Source organism: Lutra lutra, chromosome 6 (genome assembly GCF_902655055.1).
Source record: "Lutra lutra chromosome 6, mLutLut1.2, whole genome shotgun sequence".
Lineage (NCBI taxonomy): Eukaryota > Metazoa > Chordata > Mammalia > Carnivora > Mustelidae > Lutra > Lutra lutra.
The window spans coordinates 81,491,751-81,513,063 of NC_062283.1; the positions used below are offsets into that span (position 1 = coordinate 81,491,751).

General features: G+C 37.0%; 1 protein-coding gene across 1 annotated transcript in view; it reads left to right on the forward strand.

The window, feature by feature from the left end:
* LAMA2 (laminin subunit alpha 2) overlaps positions 1-21,313 on the forward strand; it is a 672,905-nt gene that overhangs the window by 609,098 nt on the left and 42,494 nt on the right. The window contains 5 exon segments of the mRNA XM_047732179.1: positions 5,013-5,175; positions 5,860-6,004; positions 13,952-14,090; positions 16,155-16,166; positions 18,991-19,111. Of these exon segments, the coding sequence (XP_047588135.1) occupies positions 5,013-5,175; positions 5,860-6,004; positions 13,952-14,090; positions 16,155-16,166; positions 18,991-19,111 (580 nt within the window).

Genomic DNA, 21,313 nt, shown 5'->3' on the forward strand with positions numbered 1-21,313 from the left:
CCTGGATTCACTCCATTTATGTTTATTAAAAAATATAGAAGCCTAGAGCAAGTTTTATCTCTGACAGAATTTTCCAAATGCCACATAGGGTCTTGGCAGGGTTTCAGATGGAAACCCACTGGACTTGAAGATCCTGCTTAAGTGGAGAAGGATAAGAAGGGACCAAGATAGGCCAGGAGAAAGGGCCCTAACACACATCATCAATTACTACATACAGGTTAGAGTTTAGGAATCTAAAATACTTAATAAGCAGACCAACCTGAAGAGAGGATATAAAACAATTAGCTAGAAGGGAAGGATTTCTCAGCATAAAAAACTTGAGCCCAGCTAATCAACCAAGCCTATTAAAACTCTAAAATTTAAATTAAATATCTGGATGCTTAATAGACAGACATAGCAACTCCAAATCATTAGATGCTACATGGGTCATATTTTTTATTTCCAATTTAAAGGGCACATGCACATTGCCAGGGCCCCAAATTCTTCATCAAGGTAGCAGAGAACACTTTACTTCCAGTTTAACTTCCAACACTTTATTTCTGTCATTATGGACTTGTCAATGCAGCATTGAGGACAGTTTAAAAGCCTAACCCATTCATAGTTTAGAGAGGTTTGGTGAATAATCTTCAACAAAATCTAATATTTTCTATAAAATGTTTTCAATACAACAAGGTCAATGAGGTTCATTCACATTAATATTCCCCTACTCAGAAATTAATGCCAACTTTTCCCTCAATATTTATTTCGTAAATTCATAAAAAGGATTTTCAAAAACCTATCATGAACAAAACATCTAAGGATTTAAATGTCCACTTAGCAGTGTATATAATGTGTTAGGACTATCACAGGCTAAATATAAATTCTGCAAAGATCTTATACCTTAGTATCTAGAGTATTATATGAATTAATATAATTATAATAGCATATATGTGTGCGTACACACACACATACACACATTTGTAGGATGTTTTTCAGGTGTCAGAGATTCACACCTAGAACTTCCTGATCAGAGATAAATACAGTCCAGAGCTAGCAATCAAGTAATTTACACAAAGGAAAAAACAAACCCTAAAATAGTTAAAATACAAGGGATAATTAAAAATCCCTTTTAAAAAGACACTCTCAGGGGCACCTGGGTGGCTTAGTAGTTAAGCGTCTGCCTTCTGCTCAGGTCATGATCCCAGGGTCCTGGGATTGAGCCCCGCATAGGGCTCCTTGCTCAGTGAGAAGCCTGCTTCTCCCTCTCCCACTCCCCCTGCTTATATTCTCTTTCACTGTGTCTCTCTCTGTCAACTAAATAAATAAATAAAATCTTAAAAAAAAAAAAAAGGCACTCTCAGTATACTATGATTATTCACATAGGGTTAGATCCGCTTCATGTAGGAGGTAGCTTTTGAGGTGGACGTTGCCATGGAGTAAGACTCCAAAGGAGGGACTAGCAGATAGAAGGTGAAGGGCATTCTAGTCCTAGGGACCAGTGAGAGCAAAGATAAGAAGGCTGGAAAGCCAGAGTATTTTAGGAAGGAACAAATAAAATCTGTTCTGCTTCACAAGGGTGAGTTCACTTGGGCAGGATTGGCGAAGGGGAGAATGATGTCAGTAGGTATGGAAGTCAGGTTGGTTTCTATATAGTTCTCTGCAGTGTGTAAAGGTTTTGCACCACTAAACAAAGGCACCTGAATGTAAAGTCTACCGACACAGCTGAGTATACCAAGCTCAAGCCTGCACACACTGCCTCTTCACCCATGAACTTGCCCTTGGTTTGGCCAAGTACCCTGTCTTAGAAGTTCATTGCTCAGTTCTCCCCCAGATATTGTGCATTTTACCACCTCTGTCACTCAGCACTGTCAACCCTTCCTTAAGCAACTTGCTATCAAGTTACCTTCACCTATTCCTTTGAAGGTAAAGTTCTATATTTACTGAAAAAATCTTCAATTTAAATTTTATAGCAAATCTTTTTGAATTATGCTGCTATTTTGATCAAGACTATGATTGTTTCTGTGAGTGCTCTGATTATAAAGTTGCATAAGTTTTGAGGGACCAGCACCAACACTGTTTTCCCATAAGCCTTGGTATATATGTGTAGGAATAATTTTTATAGAACTCCTGGTGTTTGTTAGGTTGTGTTCAAGAGAACACATAGCACATTGCAACATAAAGACCCATCGTCCCAGTTTTAGAGCAGAAATGATTATATGTGGGGGATGTAAAAGAGAAGGTTGTAAGACATAACTAAGAACATGTAGATCTTAGACTGTCCATTTTAGAAATTTGCATTTATTCAGCAATCAGAATAAAGGACAGAATTGTTGTTATGCTTTAAAAAGAGTTATCTGCCAGGACAATAAAAAAGAAGTATATCTTATTTTTCTTAAACTTCTAAAAATCACATTAAAATTAAAATAAAAAAAAATTGTTGCCAGTTTAATGTATTTAGTTCAACACTGAAACAATGATGAAATGTACTACATAAACCCCAATATACATCTAGCTCTGTAGTTAACAAGTTACATGTGGAAGAGTGTGGCTGTTCCAAATAACATAATTAATCCTTAATAACTTGACCAGACATCAAGTTTCAAAAGAGAAACAAAAGGCAAGTTTGGCAAATGTTAATTATAAAAATTATAAATGTATATTGGTAAATGTATTCGAACATGAATAAGAACACTCTAATATAATGTTAGAAGTTGAGATATTATAAACTACACCTGGAAGGACTAATTTTTTTTTCCATATCTCAAAGTCACCAAGTTAAATCCAGACGTACTTGGGTTTGGCCAATGAGTTAAGGGAAGTAGACTGATCTAACACCTGTGTATTTAGCTGGTCCCAGCACAAAACCCTTCCCTGAAAATTTGCCTTTTGCTTGAATAGGAGAATCTTATAAAAGGCTGAAGTAGGAATAGGCCATAAAAATCATTCATGGATCTAACTCTTTTATCTCAAGGTGACACCCAAAAGATTAGGTGGCTTGCAGCAGGGTCTCAGTGAGATTCCACATCAGACCTCAGGGTACCTGCCATCTACTTGGCTATTCTTTTATTCATGTTGAAGGAATTAACAGATTAAGGACATAAAGACATCAGGTTATAAACATCCCAGAATTCTTATACCAAAACAATTGTGTAGTGAGATTTTGTGTTTGTTGGTTTGTTTAAATTATAAGTAACAGGGGTGCCTGGGTGGCTCAGTTGGTTAAGCAATTCCTTTGGCTCAGATCATGATCTTGGAGTCCCAGGATCAAGTCCTTATCAGGCTCCCTGCTCAGCAGGGAATCTACTTCTCCCTCTGACCCTCTTCCCTCTCATGCTCTCTCTCTCTCTCTCTCTCAAATAATTAAAATCTTTAAAAAAAATAAAAATTAAAATAAATTATAAGTAATAGTGCATTGGGTCAAAGCATCCAGAAAACTCTCAACAGTGATTTCCACAACCATGTTCAGGGCTGTCAATGATAGTGTGACAGCATATAATGCAAAACCTTAGTATTTGAGAACTTCTCCTTAGTAGACTCCACACAACATTCTCTTCTCTCTAATGAAGTGACCCAGAAATTAATGAATTTATCATAATAATGAAGAAAGGCCAAATCATAGTCACTTTACTCACTACCAGTTATACAGTTAATAGCCTGATTTAGTTCCTCAAACTTTCAGTTAGCACTTTGCAGGAATATTGAAAAGCATTTTTTAAGTTTATATTAGAAAAAAATTCTGACATCATCTGATCTTATTCCAAATTAGATATAACTTAAAATTACAAAGATCTGACCATGCATGATGCAAAATAAGACTCTTCCCTTCTTTTTTTGTCTTCAGTTTTATTTCTCTCTGATCCAGGAACAGAGAGAAAGCCAACTTGTCTAAAATGTGGAACAGTTTTTCTTCATGAACCTGTTAATGTTCATACACTGTCATTTTTCTCATTTAGCCAAGATATCGTGCAAATGATATTCTAGGCTCTTGTTATCTTACAAAGACATTGTTATAATATTTCTCCATATCTCCTCTCTACCCTTAAGTTAACATAACACTCCAATTTCAGAGATCCAAATATATGCTAACATGCAGATTTTTAAAGTTTTAAAAACTCTCCACAAAAAAAAAAACACAACACAAAACAACAACAACAACAACAACAAAAACCTCTCTACAATCTGAGACTTATTCTGTAATAACATCATTGGGTAGATTGATTGATAGATGATAGGTAACTGCATTAGAAAAAGAAATGTTCTTAAATGTTATTTTTACAAGATTTTTCTTAGATCTTAATTATTCAACCAACACTGATTGAACATATAGTCTGTGAGGCAATCTACTATATCAAAACTTCATTCTACATAACCATAATCTACTATGAACCATGTGCCACCCTTGTGCTGAGTTTGTGCCTGACATAGAGCCTGGCCCATTATCTCTAGTGGGTCTTATAGAGCTTGCAATCTATTAAAGAACAACAGATAACCACTGAAACAGATAAAGGCATCCTTTATTGTCTTAATCTAATTTGTCCCAGAAAAATCTATTGAACAGCAAGTAATCAGGGGGTAGGGATCTTTATTCCATTTAGGTTTTTTTTTTTCCTTATAACTCGAAGTTTGTATCTTTTGACCACCTTCACTCATTGCACCCACGCTCCCCCTCATTATGTTATGTATATGTGAAATGTAATAAGACAGTCTCAGTCCATCCAAAACCCCACCACTTCATACCACTAAGGCATACTTAAATACCAGTATAACTATCCATCAAGTATTTCAGTAGAATATAAAGCATTTAAAACATCAGTGACTTAGTTATTGAACATCAAATAAATCCAGGTAAGAGATGATTGCTATTTGGTCTAGAATGATGGCAGTGGAGATGGAGAGAAATGGAAGGATGGAAGATCTATTTGGGATAGTTCCTGTCCTCTAACAGCTCGCAATCAAATCTCAGAAGATAATTTGATGTGTTTAATATTGATGGATAAAGCAGACATTGGTTCATGTGAAATGTCTCTCTTCAGTCCTCAGGTAGAAGATAGTGAAGGAACTATTCAGTTTGATGGAGAAGGGTACGCATTGGTCAGCCGCCCCATTCGCTGGTACCCCAACATCTCAACTGTCATGTTCAAGTTCAGGACATTTTCTTCAAGTGCTCTCCTTATGTACCTTGCCACACGAGACCTGGTAAAGACATGCATAGCTGATCTCCCATGATTAAAAATGTTTGCCTCTTTTACATAGGATTCCAGTACAATTATCAGTTATTGTTAAATTATCAATTATTATTAAGAGGATTCTAGGATGCTGTATGATAGCCAAGAGTAGGTGATGCAGATAGTACTTACATATTTTCATTGATAAATTCAATTACAGATGCAATTTAATTATTATTTATTTTCAGTGCAGCTCCCCATATAATCCTGTAAGAGAAGCACCCAGTAGAGTTTCCTTCAGTATGGAATCATGCAACAGCAAAACTACTCCCTTAGTCTTCTTCTAAAGACTTAAGTTGCAAGATGGTTCTGAATGTCCTCATTGTTTTTTCCAGGTTAATATTTCTTAGTAAATTCTTCCAGAGAATGTACCTTTTAGTTGACTTAATATGTTTTTAAAGGAACCTCCTTTATTCTCCTGTTGTATAAGGATATATCCTAGTAATGTGGTTGTGACCATTTGCACTATAATGTCATACCCACAAACATTCACAAAGTAGTAACACCAATTTTGTTTCCAAAATGGATGTCATTTACAGGTCAGCATATTCAATAACTTAGCCATAAGGCCCTGCTATAAACCACACACAAAAAAAGTGAATACCCATATTTCTCTGTGTATTGAATCATTGGTATATTTTTACTCTATTAATAGAAAGATTTCATGAGTGTAGAGCTCACTGATGGGCATGTAAAAGTCAGCTATGATCTGGGCTCAGGAATGGCTTCCGTTGTCAGCAAGCAAAACCATAATGATGGGAAGTGGAAATCCTTCACTCTGTCAAGAATTCAGAAACAAGGTGAGTTTCTTCTATAGTAATAATGCACTGTGAACCTTAATCATGCTATCCAACACTCTGTGTACCTAATCATGAGGAGGACCTTGTCTGTAATTTTAGGTACTCACGAATTCTGTGAAAAATGGATCCAGTCATTTCTTTAGCTTAGATTATAGGTGACTTGGGTTACACATGACTGAAGAGCCAAATGGTTCTCTGTCATTTTCTTTAGAAGCTGAGAGCTTAATTTGAAAGCATAAAACTATCCTACAACTTGTAAAATTATATCCTGTACTAGGTTTGAAAAGGTTGTGTGCTTTGCTTTCCATCTTGTTTTACCAAGATGTTGCCTTTAGAGTGGCTCACTTGTCTAATTTGTAGGGGTGGTAGAACACAGCAACTAGGTCTTTGCTTTTAAAAATGCCAAACATTTTTATGTGTGCAAATAAGGAATTGAATAATAATAATGTAACAATTTTACAGTTTACATTAAAATATACTCACAAACATCACTTCATTTGCTGATATAAGCAGATATTTTGTTCTGGTGTTAGAGAAAAGGAAAAATAGGCTCTAACTTACATGTGGTCAAAACGGATGTATGTCAGCTCTAACAACCAAGGCAGAAATCCAAATCTGTTAGGTCTTAGTGTGCTGCTACTGTTATTTCAGTATAATTCCCCTAATTCTGGACACTATGCCATTACCAATATCTGCAAATGAAATTTGATGCTTCTGTTTATAAAATTAAACCTAATTAGTTTTGACCAGGCCAGTGTGACATCTCATGAGAATTTCGGTTTAACATTGCACCACCGGTCACTTCCTGCATTTAACAATTAGCCAGTAAATACCCACCTACTATTGCACCAAACCTGAGTGAGGTCTGTGACAAGTCATTCCCTTCAAGGAACGTGTCATCTACTGGGGAGATAGATAAGTAAATAACTCAATGGTGAGAGGATAGAAAGCAAATGGCTATGTCAGAATGAGTACAGTAGGCTAGGAATCTCAGGACAGAGATGTTGAAGTCACACCCAGAAGTCAGCTTCCTGAGGAAGGGCCCTGAGGCACAAGCAAGGGTTGAGGGCTTCACTGGATGGACAGCACCTTTGGACATTTCAAAGGGCTGAAAGTTGTGTGAAAGCCAGGAGGCCTCAGAGAGCATCATCCATCATTTTCCAATTGTTCTTCCTTGGAACATGGAGGCTTGGAGAAACTCTTGCCATTTTAACAAAAACCAGTTAGCGCTTATAAAAACTGAGTACTGCCTTATACATTGTTGCCACATAAGGGAGACACAGGCACATTTTCTTGGGAGATGTTCTGTAGAATAGTTAAGAAGAATGTTTAACTCCATTTGACGAACATTTCCCAAACTTTACATTCTCCAAAATGTCTCCATTCCTGCAAGACCAGCATTCTGCTGAATACACTTTGGGAAATGCTTTAATTCATGCTGAGGAGCGAGAATTTCCCATCCCTTTCTGGGTCCTTCCAGCCTGATTCAGAATCAAATTGACATGAGATAGATGAACAGAACAAAATCAAATTTAATTTTGTGCAGGCAGGGAATACACACACACACACATGGAAATTCAAAAGACAGACAAAATGAGGTATATAGGTCATTCTGAACTAAGAAGAGGGTAGGGGTCTGGGACTTCAAAGGGAAGAATGCAATTTGTAGGAAGATAAAAACAACAAAAGAGGATAAGTGTTTGGTAAATAAATGTTGGTTGAGCCATTCAATGGACAAAGGGGCTTTGGTCAAATAGGCCTTGCTAAGTTTTTCCCAGTCTACCATTGTTCACAGTATTCTGTAGTTATCTGTGGTGATAGTGCTCTTCCTAGGGCAGGTCCTCTACCTATATTCTTTTTAGGCATTGGTTGGGGACGTAAAGGGCTCTTCCCCAATACTGGGGGTTTTTTGTTTGTTTGCTTGTTTTATAATTTTTTAAATTTTTTATTAACATATAACATATTATTAGCCCCAGGGGTACAGATCTGTGAATCGCCAGGTTTACACACTTCACATCACTCACCACAGCACATACCCTCCACAATGTCCATAACCCAACCACCCTCTCCCTACCCCCCACCCCCCTGGCAACCCTCAGTTTGTTTTGTGAGATTAAGAGTCTCTTATGGTTTGTCTCCCGATCCCATCTTGTTTCATTTATTCCTTTCCTACTCCCAAAACCCCACCACATTGTCTCTCAACTTCCTCATATCAGGGAGATCATATGATAATTGTCTTTCTCTGATTGACTTATTTCACTAAACATAATACCCTCTAGTTCATCCACATTGTCACAAATGACAAGATTTCATTTCTTTTGATGGCTGCATAGTATTCCATTGCATATATACCACATCTTCTTTATCCATTCATCTGTTGATGGACATCTAGGTTCTTTCCATACCCAATACTGGGTTTTGATGGCTTTTTCTTCATTCCAAGTTTTTGTTTAAATTCCAGCTAGTTAACATACAGTTATTTATATTTATTAGTTTCAGGTTAGAACTTACTGATTCATCACTTACATCAGTACCCCGGGGCTCATCACGGCAAGTGCCCTCCTTAATACCCATCACTTATTTAACCCATCCCCCCACCACTTCCTTTCTAGTAACCATCAGATTGTTCTCTATAGTTAAGAGTCTGTTTCTTGGTTTGTGTCTTTTCCCCTCCCTGCCATGTTCATTTGTTTCTTGAATTCCACATATGAGTGAAATCATACGGTATTTGTCTTTCTCTGACAGACTCATTTAGCTTAAGCATAATCCTCTCTAGCTCCATCCATGTCATCGAAATGGTTTTGATTGCTTTTTAACTCAAACTAATTTTCATGTCAGAGTGGTCCATCTTGGGGTAGCCAGACCCTGGCCTCTATAGTTACTACAAGTAAATCCATAACCTAACAGGATGAATGTTAGCAAAAGAATTATTGGACGAGGCTAGAGATTATAGAGGCCAGTTCATAAGGGGTCTTGTGAACTAAGCTAATAAGTTTCAATATTATCCTGAAACCTATAGGGAACTACTAAGAGTTTTAATCAAGGATGTGACAAAATCAGATTTGTGCTTTAGTAAAGTTTCCTTAGAAAACCTTGGAGGGTAGATTTATGACAATTTCAAGGGCTATTGCAGTCTATAGTAAACCAAGTGAAGAGTGAGGAGAAGGAAACCATGAGAATGGAGAGCAAAGAGTAGAACTGAAAGATATTAAGCATTTTACAATCAAGGAGCTTTGTGATATACTCAGTATGGAGGACAAATGTTTTAAATGGGGATGTCAAGAATAATTCCTTTCCTTTCCTTAAATAACAAAAATATTTTAGTGTAATCACATGGTATTGAAAATAAAAAAGAATAGAATACGTATTCTGGAAAAGATGCTGAGTTCTATTTTGGACATATTGTAGTAAAGCACCCTTAATATCTTTAGCAGTGTAGGCAAGCTATGTAATTGGCAGGTGATCAGTTGTGTGTGCCTGAGGTTTAGCAGAGCTGGACAGTTGGACAGTTCAGAATCGTTATCATGCCATTAGTAGTTCGAGCTGAATAGGGATGAGAAAAGCCAAGCAGTCACTTCTAGAGTGAGGTGATCCAAAGCCCTGCAGCAAACAGCAGTATTGCGGCATCAGGGAAATACAAATCAAAACCACAATGAGATATCACCTCACACCAGTCAGAATGGCTAAAATTAACAAGTCAGGAAATGACAGATGCTGGCGAGGATGCGGAGAAAGGGGAACCCTCCTACACTGTTGGTGGGAATGCAAGCTGGTGCAACCACTCTGGAAAACAGCATGGAGGTTCCTCAAAATGTTGAAAATAGAACTACCCTATGGCCCAGCAATTGCACTGCTGGGTATTTACCCTAAAGATACAAACGTAGTGATCCAAAGGGGCACATGCACTCGAATGTTTATAGCAACAATGTCTACAATAGCCAAACTATGGAAAGAACCCAGATGTCCATCAACAGACGAATGGATAAAGAAGATGTGGTATATATACACAATGGAATACTATGCAGCCATCAAAAGAAATGAAATCTTGCCATTTGCGACGACGTGGATGGAACTAGAGGGTGTTATGCTTAGCGAAATAAGTCAATCAGAGAAAGACAACTATCATATGATCTCCCTAATATGAGGGAGAGGAGATGCAACATGGGGGGTTAAGGGGGTAGGAGAAGAGTAAATGAAACAAGATGGGATGGGGAGGGAGACAAACCATAAGTGACTCTTAATCTCACAAAACAAACTGAGAGTTGATGGGGGGAGGAGGGGTGGGATTATGGACATTGGGGAGGGTATGTGCTATGGTGAGTGCTGTGAAGTGTGTAAACCTGGCGATTCACAGACCTGTACCCCTGGGGATAAAAATATATTATATGTTTATAAAAAATAAAATTAAAAAAAAAGACAGCAGTATTGAAGGGGTATAGTAAAGGTAGATCCTGCAAAGGAGGCTGTAAAGAAATAATCATAGAAAGGAGAAATGAGGAAGCTAAATTTTCAGAAGATCAAATTGAAGGCAGATTGACCAGTTAGGTTCAAGAATAGTCCAAGCAGGAGATGAATGATGGCTTGAAGTAAGAGTTATAATGGGCTTTGACACTAGGGAAATGCAAAATAAATCCACAAGGTGATACCACCATACAGTTACTAGAATGCCAACAGTTAAAAAGACTGAACATACCCAGGGCTGGCAAGGATATGGAGCAAATGGAATTCTTACACTCTGCTGATGAGGATGGAAAATGTATAGCCATGCTGTAAAGTAGGTTAGCAGTTTCTTAATAGGTTAAATATATGTATGAACCAGCCATTCCACTTGTAAACATTCACCCAAGACACATGAAGCATATATCCATACAAAGATTTTTACCAGGATGTCCACAGCGTCTTTATTCATGACATTCATAAAAACAAAGAAGTAACTAAAACATCAATTAACAGGTTAGTAGATAGATTGTATGTTGTCACAATGAAATACTATTTAGCAATAAAAGTTAATGAGCTCTTAATATGCACACAAAATGGATGACTAGCAAAAAAATCTTAACCAAAGAAGGCAGACATAAAGGAATACATTTATGTCAAGTATATAGAAAACATAAATGAACCAAGAGTCACAGAAAGCAGATAGAGGCTACAGAGGATGAGGTTATGTAGGGAGGCACAGGGAGGAGGGATGACAAAGAGGCATTAGAAGAGTTTTGGGATGATGCATAGGTTTAGTATTTTGACTATGGTGATGGTCTCATGGATGTATACATATCTAAAAATTCATTAAATTATATACTTTATACATAAGCAACTTATACTATGTCAATCACAGTTTGGTAAAATCTTTTAAAAATAGGGTAGATATCAGTGTTAGTTAGGAGATGAAATTAGGGCTGTTGACTGATTAAATGTGGAATGGTGAGAGGACAGGCAGGATGAGTCTCTAATGTAGGAGTCTGGGTGGGCGTCATATTGTCACCAAATAAATCATATGGATTCAAGAGTAGAAAGATAATCATTTTGACTTAGAATATGTTTAGTTTGAAGTACTGAGAAGGTATACAGATGATGCTGTCTCATCTGTTGAATGTGGGTTTCTAGGCAAAAGGCAGGTCCAGGCATATATATTTCTGAACTGACAACATATAGTAAGTAGATATAAACTGGAGGTTACCTGGATGGCTGAAACCTGAAAAGTGGCCAAATGAAGACACATTAGGGAACAGAACACTTCAGAAGTGTTCAAGGACATTAGTCACAGAGAAGGAAATTGAGAATGAGGCTGGAAAGGTCCAAGAAGACAGAGAGGCTGGCATTATGGAAGCCAAAAGAGGACATTTCCTAGAAGGAAGGAAATGTGAACAACATCAAATACTGCATAGACAAGGATGAAAATAAAAACCAAAAGACCCACTGGGTTTGGATGTGGGGAGGTCCCAGCAGATTTGAGCAAGATTAGATTGCTCAGAACAGTAGGACAGGAATTCAAATAAGCCTGAAGCCATGCGACCCTTCCTCCTTTTTAGTGCGCAGGTTGGTTGTTTTATATGAGTTGTTCTCAGGGGCGTTATAGAAGCACTGTCCCTGGAAATTCAGAAACATTCCATCAGGGGACATTGGGCATCTTCCTGGAGAGTCAGTTAGTAGATCCACGGCCACCACGCGGGGTGCGCCGTATCCCTCAAGTGCACCAATATGGACACAATATGGACACAGCGATCCTTTGATTTTCACTGAGCTGAGAGAAAGAAAGGAATTATCAAAGTAACAATGCACTTACGACAACTCAGCATTGATTATAAAATACTTGCTAAGACCCTACTCTTTGTCTAGTATTTAATAAACTCTTATTTCCCTGCTTACCCATAAATGATGTTTGAGCTCATCAACTCTGAAATTTTATGTGAACAGCTATTCTGTAAGGGGAAGAAATAGGGCAGGAAATAAGAGCAACTGTTAGCATTTCACAGCAGAACCCACTTCGTTGCTATCGCTCTCGAAGGAGAGAGTAAAGTCCTTCCTTTAACTCAGTAAAAAATATGCCATCCTGTGTGTCTCTCTGCTGGAGCTAACACTTGGGCCAGTGAGTTTCAATTCAAGGTATTTCTGCTCTTTAATCAGTTTTTCTTAGAATGGTTTTTAAAAATGCATATACTCACTCAGGGATAAGGGGGAGACCTACCTCCAGTCACTGGCTTGCCTGTGATAGAGAGCAGAATCTCATTTTCACAGACACCATTAAAATATGCACCAGATCTGTAGAAAGAGGCTATTTTCATGTTCCACTCAACAGCTCCATATGAAAACTTCTTTGCTGATCTGGATAAAAAGGAATATGTTGAAAAAGTCTTAAAAATGGTTTTATAGTTTTTTATTTAAATTTTAGCCACTGGTCTGATCAAAAACATATGTGCATATAAAATTAATATATGTATTAAAGTAATTAAATTTTTAAATCTTGACTTGCTTAGTATTTTTTAATTGGACAATTATTTAACAACGTTTTTTGTTGTTTGTTTTTACAAAGCTCTACTTTGAGGATTTGAGGTATTCATTGGTTTGGTATTTTATTTTGGTCATTTATTAAGAAGATAATTATGTTTGATTTTATTGAAGATACTTTCTACAGATTACAGTGGAATTTTAGAGTTTGATATTTTTCTTTGTCTTTCAAAGAACACTATTCTAAAAGATGACGTGTTAATTAAGGGGAAAAATAATGCTCCGTGGTCAAATAAATTTGGGAAATACTTCTTGCTCTATATCCCCTTGTTGGAGCATTACACTGAATATTGGTATGTTGAAAGATCTGGGTAGTCTTAAAATACATATTTAATTTTGCCTAACCCAATATTTGTCATATTTATTTGAACCAGGAACACCCAGGAATCTAGTGTTCCAAAGAATAAACATTTAGAAACACCCTCATAATCCATTGGTTCAAATAGCCATTTTCAGACCCTTGCTAATTCAGATCCAATACCAGGCAAAGATTTAGAGACCAAATCTGTCATGTTAATGAACTGATGCCTCAATATTCATCAAGGGTCCAAAATATATAAAGCAGTTAAAGCCTGCGCCTAAGCAAATATTATGCTGAGAAAGCACATAGTTCAGAAAGAGCCTAGCCTGACTCTTAAAAATGAAGGGAGAAAATCAATGAGATGAGGGGTTCCTTTCTGCTCTGAACAAAACAGTTGAAACAAGGAAATGCCTCTCTTCTTTCCTTTGCCTGGCTGTTATTTTTATGCCCTTTTTGTGGCTAGTTTAATAATTTATTTTATCAATGTCATTGTTTCTGCCACTATTAAACAGATGTATATAGTACAGATGCTTGAAAACATCCATGTCAATTTGAGAATGAAAGTAAATTTATCTTGAAGTAACAGTGATTATACAGATGTGGTTGGTCTTTCTCAAGTAAGCATTTTCTTTCCTTTACAGCCAACATATCAATTGTAGATATAGATTCTAACCAGGAGGAGAACATAGCAACTTCATCTTCTGGAAACAACTTTGGTCTTGACTTGAAAGCAGATGACAAAATATATTTTGGTGGTCTGCCAACACTGAGAAACTTGAGGTAATTTAGTGTATATTTAGAGCTCAGGATTGAGTTTTAATTAAATGGACACTCTGCTCACTAGAGTTCTGAAATTTAATTACAACAGGAATGTCACATAACCTTTAGTTGCAGAAAGGCTTAATTAAAAAAAAAAATCATGTTACATGTTAGAACAACACCAGGATTTAGAAACCCAAGGATTAATTTGATATCTTTGTTGAAGAGACGGATGGAAATCACTGTTTCCCTCATAGTCACCTGATGAAAAGAATTATAAAAGTAATTAAAGGTGGAAACTAGAGTTGAATGTGCATCTTGTAATTGTCGTTCTCCTTGCACAGTTGCTGGAGGTAATGGCACACTGACACTACTTAGTGTTCTAAAAATCAGTCAGTGTTCCAGGATACTGTGAGTATAACCTATTTTATTGCTAAGCATTAGCATGCTAATGGTATGTTGGAGCTTTCCCATATGCCTAATGCTAAGGCTATATTAGGTATTCTCGCACCCATGCCAACATTTTTTTTTTAATTTCACATATGTTTTATAGATAGCAGGATGGGGAGATAAAATTAACTCATAGTTTAATTCAAAAAATAAATGTAAGTAACTAAAAAATCTCAGAAAATATTTCATATGGTATTTAATTAATGTACAGCTTGTTGTAAAACATCTCATAAGAAATAAAAGTTATAAAGCACTTGATGCTCAATAAATGTTAATTGAATTTAACTAGAACGGAATGAATTGATTTGACTAAATTGTAAGAGTTTGCTGCAAATACAGACTACCATGTTTTAAGTTTTTGTTTAGTTTAGTTAGTTTGTTTTTAGTGGTTATAAAAGTCCTATCTTGGTGTTTCTACTCTAAAAAGACACACCACAAGAGGAGGGAATGTCATAATAATTGAAAAGTATGGTAGTCAGTTCTCCTATTTTCCAAATGAGTGGAGTAATTTTAACCTCATTTTATGACAGCTACCATACAAACAGTTTTACTCTTCTCCCTGTCCCTAAACTCATAGACCAGGCAACTAATTACCAGTCTTTCCAGGGTTTACATTAATAAGCTTCATGAGGTAGATAAACTGATTCCACATTCATCCACACTATAACGTACTAGGAATGTAAACTTAAAGTGTCTGGTCGGAAAAATCATTGCAGAGCAAATATATTTGAATAGTAATGTAGTGATTGCTCAAAAATCTATGTATTCAGTCAACAAGTGTTTGTTGAACATTTATTCTGTGCCCATCGGAGGGATCCAACAGTTCCTTAAGTCTAAGATCTATTTTGCAAGATCATTAAGTAAATTCCCTATAAGTGAATTAAATATAGCCAAAATAAGGCTATCAAGGTATTGCTTTATGTATTCTAGTGATGACTTGGTTTTAATTAACATAAGGTGAAATTTAGGAATTATCTATAAAGGTGTATATGTTGACTAACATAGAGGTGGGTTTATGTATTAGTTTTCAGACTACATATCTAATGAGTCTGTCACTAAGATGTTTTTACTTGCACAGTTCAGCATTTTATAATATTTCTATGGCATGGCACATTATTCCAATAGAATCTTTACACATATATCTGTGATTAAGCAAAGAGCCACGCATTCATAGTTTGCTGTTATTTTGCCCACAGACAGGATCTTAATATGGTGAAGTTCAAAAGATGAGGTAAACAGAAATTATTTTTACATCTATTACGTTCAAGCTCCTTGAGAGGCAATGCTTATCAGCTACTCATGAATACTACAGCATAGCAACGTGTGCATTTTCTCATTCATAAACTAGATTAAAATTAGTGTTTTTCAAAATGAAAATTAAAATTAGTGTTTCTCAAAATGAAAATTTTCCCAAGAGAATAGTATGGATAATGGTCATTGGATTCTCATTTCACTGTGATCAAGGGCATATGTCTATCTTCTGTTCTGTTGGTTTTGTTACATTCCCTTTTAAGATCCCTGTGAGATACTTTTTAAAAGACTTATGATTAAAATGTATTGTTTTACTAAACAAAAATGGAATTATGATTAAATTGTGTTTTGTTTTGTTTTGTTTTTCTCTCCCCTTTGACCTAGTATGAAAGCAAGGTAAAATTTAAATTATGCATGCCTTCCTCCAGTGCATGGGTTGGGTAAATGTGGCTTCTTAGATAAAAGCAGTGGAGAAGAAGAGCAGCACCTGTGCAGCTTCATTCCTAGTACATTTCATGAACAAGTAATGCATTCTGAGAGTCCTCATGCTGTCCTTTACTTACAAAGATGCTACCGCTCACCCACCACCAACTGGGATGCAGTTTCACGTGTTTCACCAGCCACAGCCACCAGGACAGATTCGCTCTGCTTTTCTCAGTGGCCCGCGCACAGTGCCCCCTGGCGCCGATACGCAGCAGCACACACGCAAAGGGCAGCTGGTCAGGTTTAGGGGCACAGCGTAGCTCCTTGGAACAGAACAAAGTGTCCTGATGGGTTGAATCCTGGACCCCGATCTCTGTAGCCCCATGCTTTCTGCTGAACTACCAGCCTGTGCTCCCAAATGCTCACCACTGCCTTGCTGCTTTTTACCAGCCTGCAAATATGCACACGTTTACAGGGCCCTTGCATCACTTGGCAAAGCTGCTTATCTATCGTGTTTATTTAGAATTAGCTATGAAGTCAGATAAAACGGAACCTCTGGAACTATTGTGCCTAAAACAAGTGTTTGCCTTAATGGTGAAGAGATTTGTGGACAGGCTCCTCAGCTTCCCAGGAGCATTGTAATTCCCGTTTGCAGCTAAGCATTAGCATGAAACTATGAGCAGCAGGCCTCTGTAAGCAGCTGATCAAACCCCAGAGATGTGCAGGGCTGGCACACTCTGGCTAGAGCCTGTGCTTTGGTATTTCAGAGCCTAACTATGTCATCCTTCTGGAAAGGAGCTAATACAGCTGAACTTATCGAAGAAACTTTTCAAGCAAAGGCCAGACTTCTAATACCAGAACATAGAATATTCAGAAATGAAAGTATATACAAAAAAATAATCAAAGTTTTTCTATCACCACATAGCAATGAGCCCAGTCCTGCTGTTTGCTGAGATGGCTCCAAGGCAAAGGCTGGCTTTCAGTGGAAGAATATAAATGTATATATAAATATAAAAGAATATAAAACTCTGGAGTGACACTGTGTTGCTTTGTAGGCAAACAGAGGAAACAGAGACCTGTGGTTACCATTAGGAGGCTGATCTTCATATGTGATTGCTTATCCCCCGTGCTTTTGCTGGCATCGAGCCGCTAAATCATCATGTTTTGAAACAGTTCCTTGTATGTCCATGAAACAGTGGAGTATAGAACGTTGAGAAGTGACTTACTTTATTGATAAGACCTCTGAAAAAATGGTGATAAATTGCTCATCCTCTAGAGGAGAATGAAACTTGGAATGAAATTTACCCATTCCCTTCACTTTATGAATAAGATTCTAAGCAAGATCCTCACTCACCCTCCAGCTAGGCATGTTCTTCATAACAACCAACTGACTGAGCAGAAGGAGAAGACCTTGGGAATAAAGGGAAATGATCAAAGAAAATGAAGCAGTTCCAGAGACAGAGAAAAAAAAGAAGCGGAATAGAGACCTGGCTTGACATAAATCACCTGCTACACTGGCCAGGGTTTGAGTTCCTTTCCCACCTGTTTTTCCTCTTGCCCTGTGTTCTATATCGAGGCAAAAAAGGGAATCCTGGCATCATGGGACCATGAGGAGAGAATTAATCATTATCCAAATAATTATCTTGATGTTGGTTGGACAGGTTTTACAGGTGCTTATTAACAGGAAAAAAAAATACTGTTTTTTAACCCAATAGGCCTGTACTATTATTCAATAGGGTAGCCATCAGCCACAGTGTTCAGTTTCAGTTAAATACAATTAAATAACAGTGTTCAGTTTCTCATTGGCATAAGCTTCATTTCAAGTGCCAATAACCACATGTGACTAGTAACTACTAATTTGGAGAATGCAAAAGAGAATATTTCCAACTCCACAGAAAGTTCTCTTGGATAGGACTACTCTCAATTAGCCAAAGAACTATCATCACTGACATTATGCTAGCTACTGTTTATTGAGCACTTACTGGGTACTAGTGTGTTTGTCTTTTCCCAAGAAATAAAAATAAAAAGTAAACACTCAAATGTGATTTGGGTATTGAAGCCATTTTCAAGCTTATTGAGAAAAATATATGTCTGTACCTTTGGTCGCTTCATTTTGTTATTGCACCTCTATAAAATAAGGACTTTGGGGTCAGTCTATAAATCCAGCATTGAAGTATTTTTTCTGGATGGTGTAATACAAAAGGATGTTTCCTAGGCTTTGTTTTAGTTAAAAGCTTTAAAGAGAAATACAATATTATCTTAATCTGCAGCTGCCCCTTGTCCCCTTAAAAAAGTCTGACGGACAAAAATATGTTCTTCTCAAAATAAATGAGTCCAGATTTTCCCCCTAAATTTTGAGCAAGGTTTTTTTTTTTTTTTAAACTTTTTTGGTATGTAGTTTTATTATGCTGCCTATACAATTGTCTACTCCTTGGTACCAATATGTATATATATATACACACACACACATACATTTCATTACGCATATGAAACATTTAAGAAATCTGTTAATTCCTGTACCTTGAATTCAAATTCTGTGCTGAGATTATTTAAAAGAGAGCAGGAAGAACTACATAAAGATTCTTTCTGCAGGATGGGGGTAACATGCACTTAATCTAACCAGTACATAACAGAAGCCCAGTTTGCTGGGTACGTGTGTGCCCGTGTGCATGGTTCGAGATACGTGTGTCTGCTGTGTGGCCGTTTGCTGTATATGGCTTTTGTCCCGTAGTAACAAACACTGTACTGCCATTTCCCTCATGATGTTGCTTTTGTTTTTCATGTAACTTTTCAACAGACCAGAAGTAAATTTGAAGAAATATTCTGGCTGCCTCAAGGATATTGAAATTTCAAGAACTCCATATAATATACTCAGTAGCCCTGATTACGTTGGTGTTACCAAAGGATGTTCACTAGAGGTTAGTTTGTTTTTAATGGCTTCCTAACACTTTTGTCTCTGATTTCATCTACTTAGTTTGGGGACTCTTACAGGGAGCAGTCCCTTGTTAATATATTTTAAATTCCTACCAACCCTAGTCCTACCTATGCTTAAATAACAAAGAAAGATTGAAGCACTTCTATAAATTACCAAAATTGCATAAATGTAGGAAATGGTGTGATAAAGACCCAATATTGTGAACCAATTTCCCACATGTGTAATACTTCATAGCATGCATTTTTAATTTAATCTCTCTTCTGGTTCTCTCTTCATTTCCAATATTACTTTTCCTTTTTCCTCATTTCTGTCATCTCTTTTAGATTGATTTTATCTTTGTGTCTAACATGTGACTTTATTAGCGGCCTCAAATTTTTTCCACAGTTTTTCCACATTCCACATCCGCGTTACACAAATAACAAGTAGCCATTTACACCATAAACATTAGTGCATAACATCTTGTCTATAGTTTGAAAGTCAAATCTCCTTTTCTTTGAAAATGGTACAGATTAGGAACCATCTACAAAGAACATCTTTGACAGGACTGCAAAGTTCCCTGCTGTCAGGTATCTTCAGTAACTTTTCTTTGTTGCTGAAGCAGCTCCTGAGTTCCATTTAATTCCTCTGCCTTGACTCTTCACTGGGGGCTGACTCACAAGAGAGAAAAACACACATCCAGCTCCACTCTCTTAAAATGTCCATAAGCAAGAGCCAACAGTCATCAGGAAATATTAGGAAGAAGTTTATGGGCATCCTAAAAGTTTGTTTTTTTTTTTATGTTAAATATATCATGTTTATACATTTTAGATTACCCTGATATGACAGAACTATCTATTTTAGTGTTTTCTCCAACTGGAATTACTGTAAGGCATGGCTATAGAATGCAGGGAAATGAAGGGAGAATGAGGAGAAAGAAAAAGTGAATCCATTCCTGAGACATGAGCGGTAAAGACTGAAACTGAACATTCAGGGTCTTCATAGTTAGAATCTTCAATTTAAAACCAGCCATAGAGGGGCACCTGGGTGGCTCAGCAGGTTAAGCCGCTGCCTTCGGCTCAGGTCATGATCTCAGGGTCCTGGGATCGAGCCCCGCATCGGGCTCTCTGCTCAGCGGTGAGCCTGCTTCTCCCTCTCTCAGCCTGCCTCTCTGCCTACTTGTGATCTCTCTCTCTCTCTGTCAAATAAATGAATAAAATCTTTAAAAAAAAAAAATAAATAAAATAAAATAAAATAAAATAAAACCAGCCATAGAGATCCACCGTGAGAAGCTTGGGGATAAGAAATAGGGAAATACAGAACTGAAACTAAGGATTCACGCCGGCTTCTTTAAGAAAGTTTTACCAAGACTTTTAATCTTCTGAAGCCTAACTTTTATCCATGTCCAAAAGATATATGCATGAGGATGGAAAACTGTCCAGAAAATGAATAGCCTGTATGTATAAAAATGAAAATTCTGTAAAGGCACTTTTCAGTCACCAGGAATTATTTTACAACTGAAATATGAGGCAGAAATGATGTGGATAAATATTGAAAAGTCTGCACAGTAGTTTTATCTGAACTATCCAAAAGTCTATGATTTGAAAATTGGAAAAGAAAATAGATGATACATTTTACAGCACTTACGTCACTTAACTGGGCCTGGAAGACTGTGGGGGGAAAATGTCCTCTGTGAGAGGATGCCTTGCTTTTACTCCAGCAAAATCCAGGACTTTTAAAATGAGCATTTGAAGCCCTCAAAATGCCCAGCAACATGGGCTTGCCTAACTAAACCCTAGCGCATTCCTGCAATGGAATATCCTCCTGCCATTAAATGTGATGAGAAGATCTGTTTTCTGAGAGAGATATCTACTACATATGCAGTGAAAGAAAGAATTTACCAAAGAATGTGCCTGTCAAGATTCCGTTTAAATATGGAGGGGAGGAGAGAGTAAGAGGGCAAGGTTATGAAAAATAAATGAATGAATGTGTGTGTAATGAGCAGATGAATGAATGAATGAATGATAAAAGCTATATGCTTCTACACAGATTCAAGATGGGGTGATTTTTGCTTTCTCTCCATAAACAATTAGTTGATAGATGGTATCCAAGGAATTAGGAGAGTGTTTTCCACAGAGATTTAGAAAGATAGATTTAGACCAAAAGAAAATGTTGTCTGTCAGTGACAATCATTTGTATTTTAAATCAA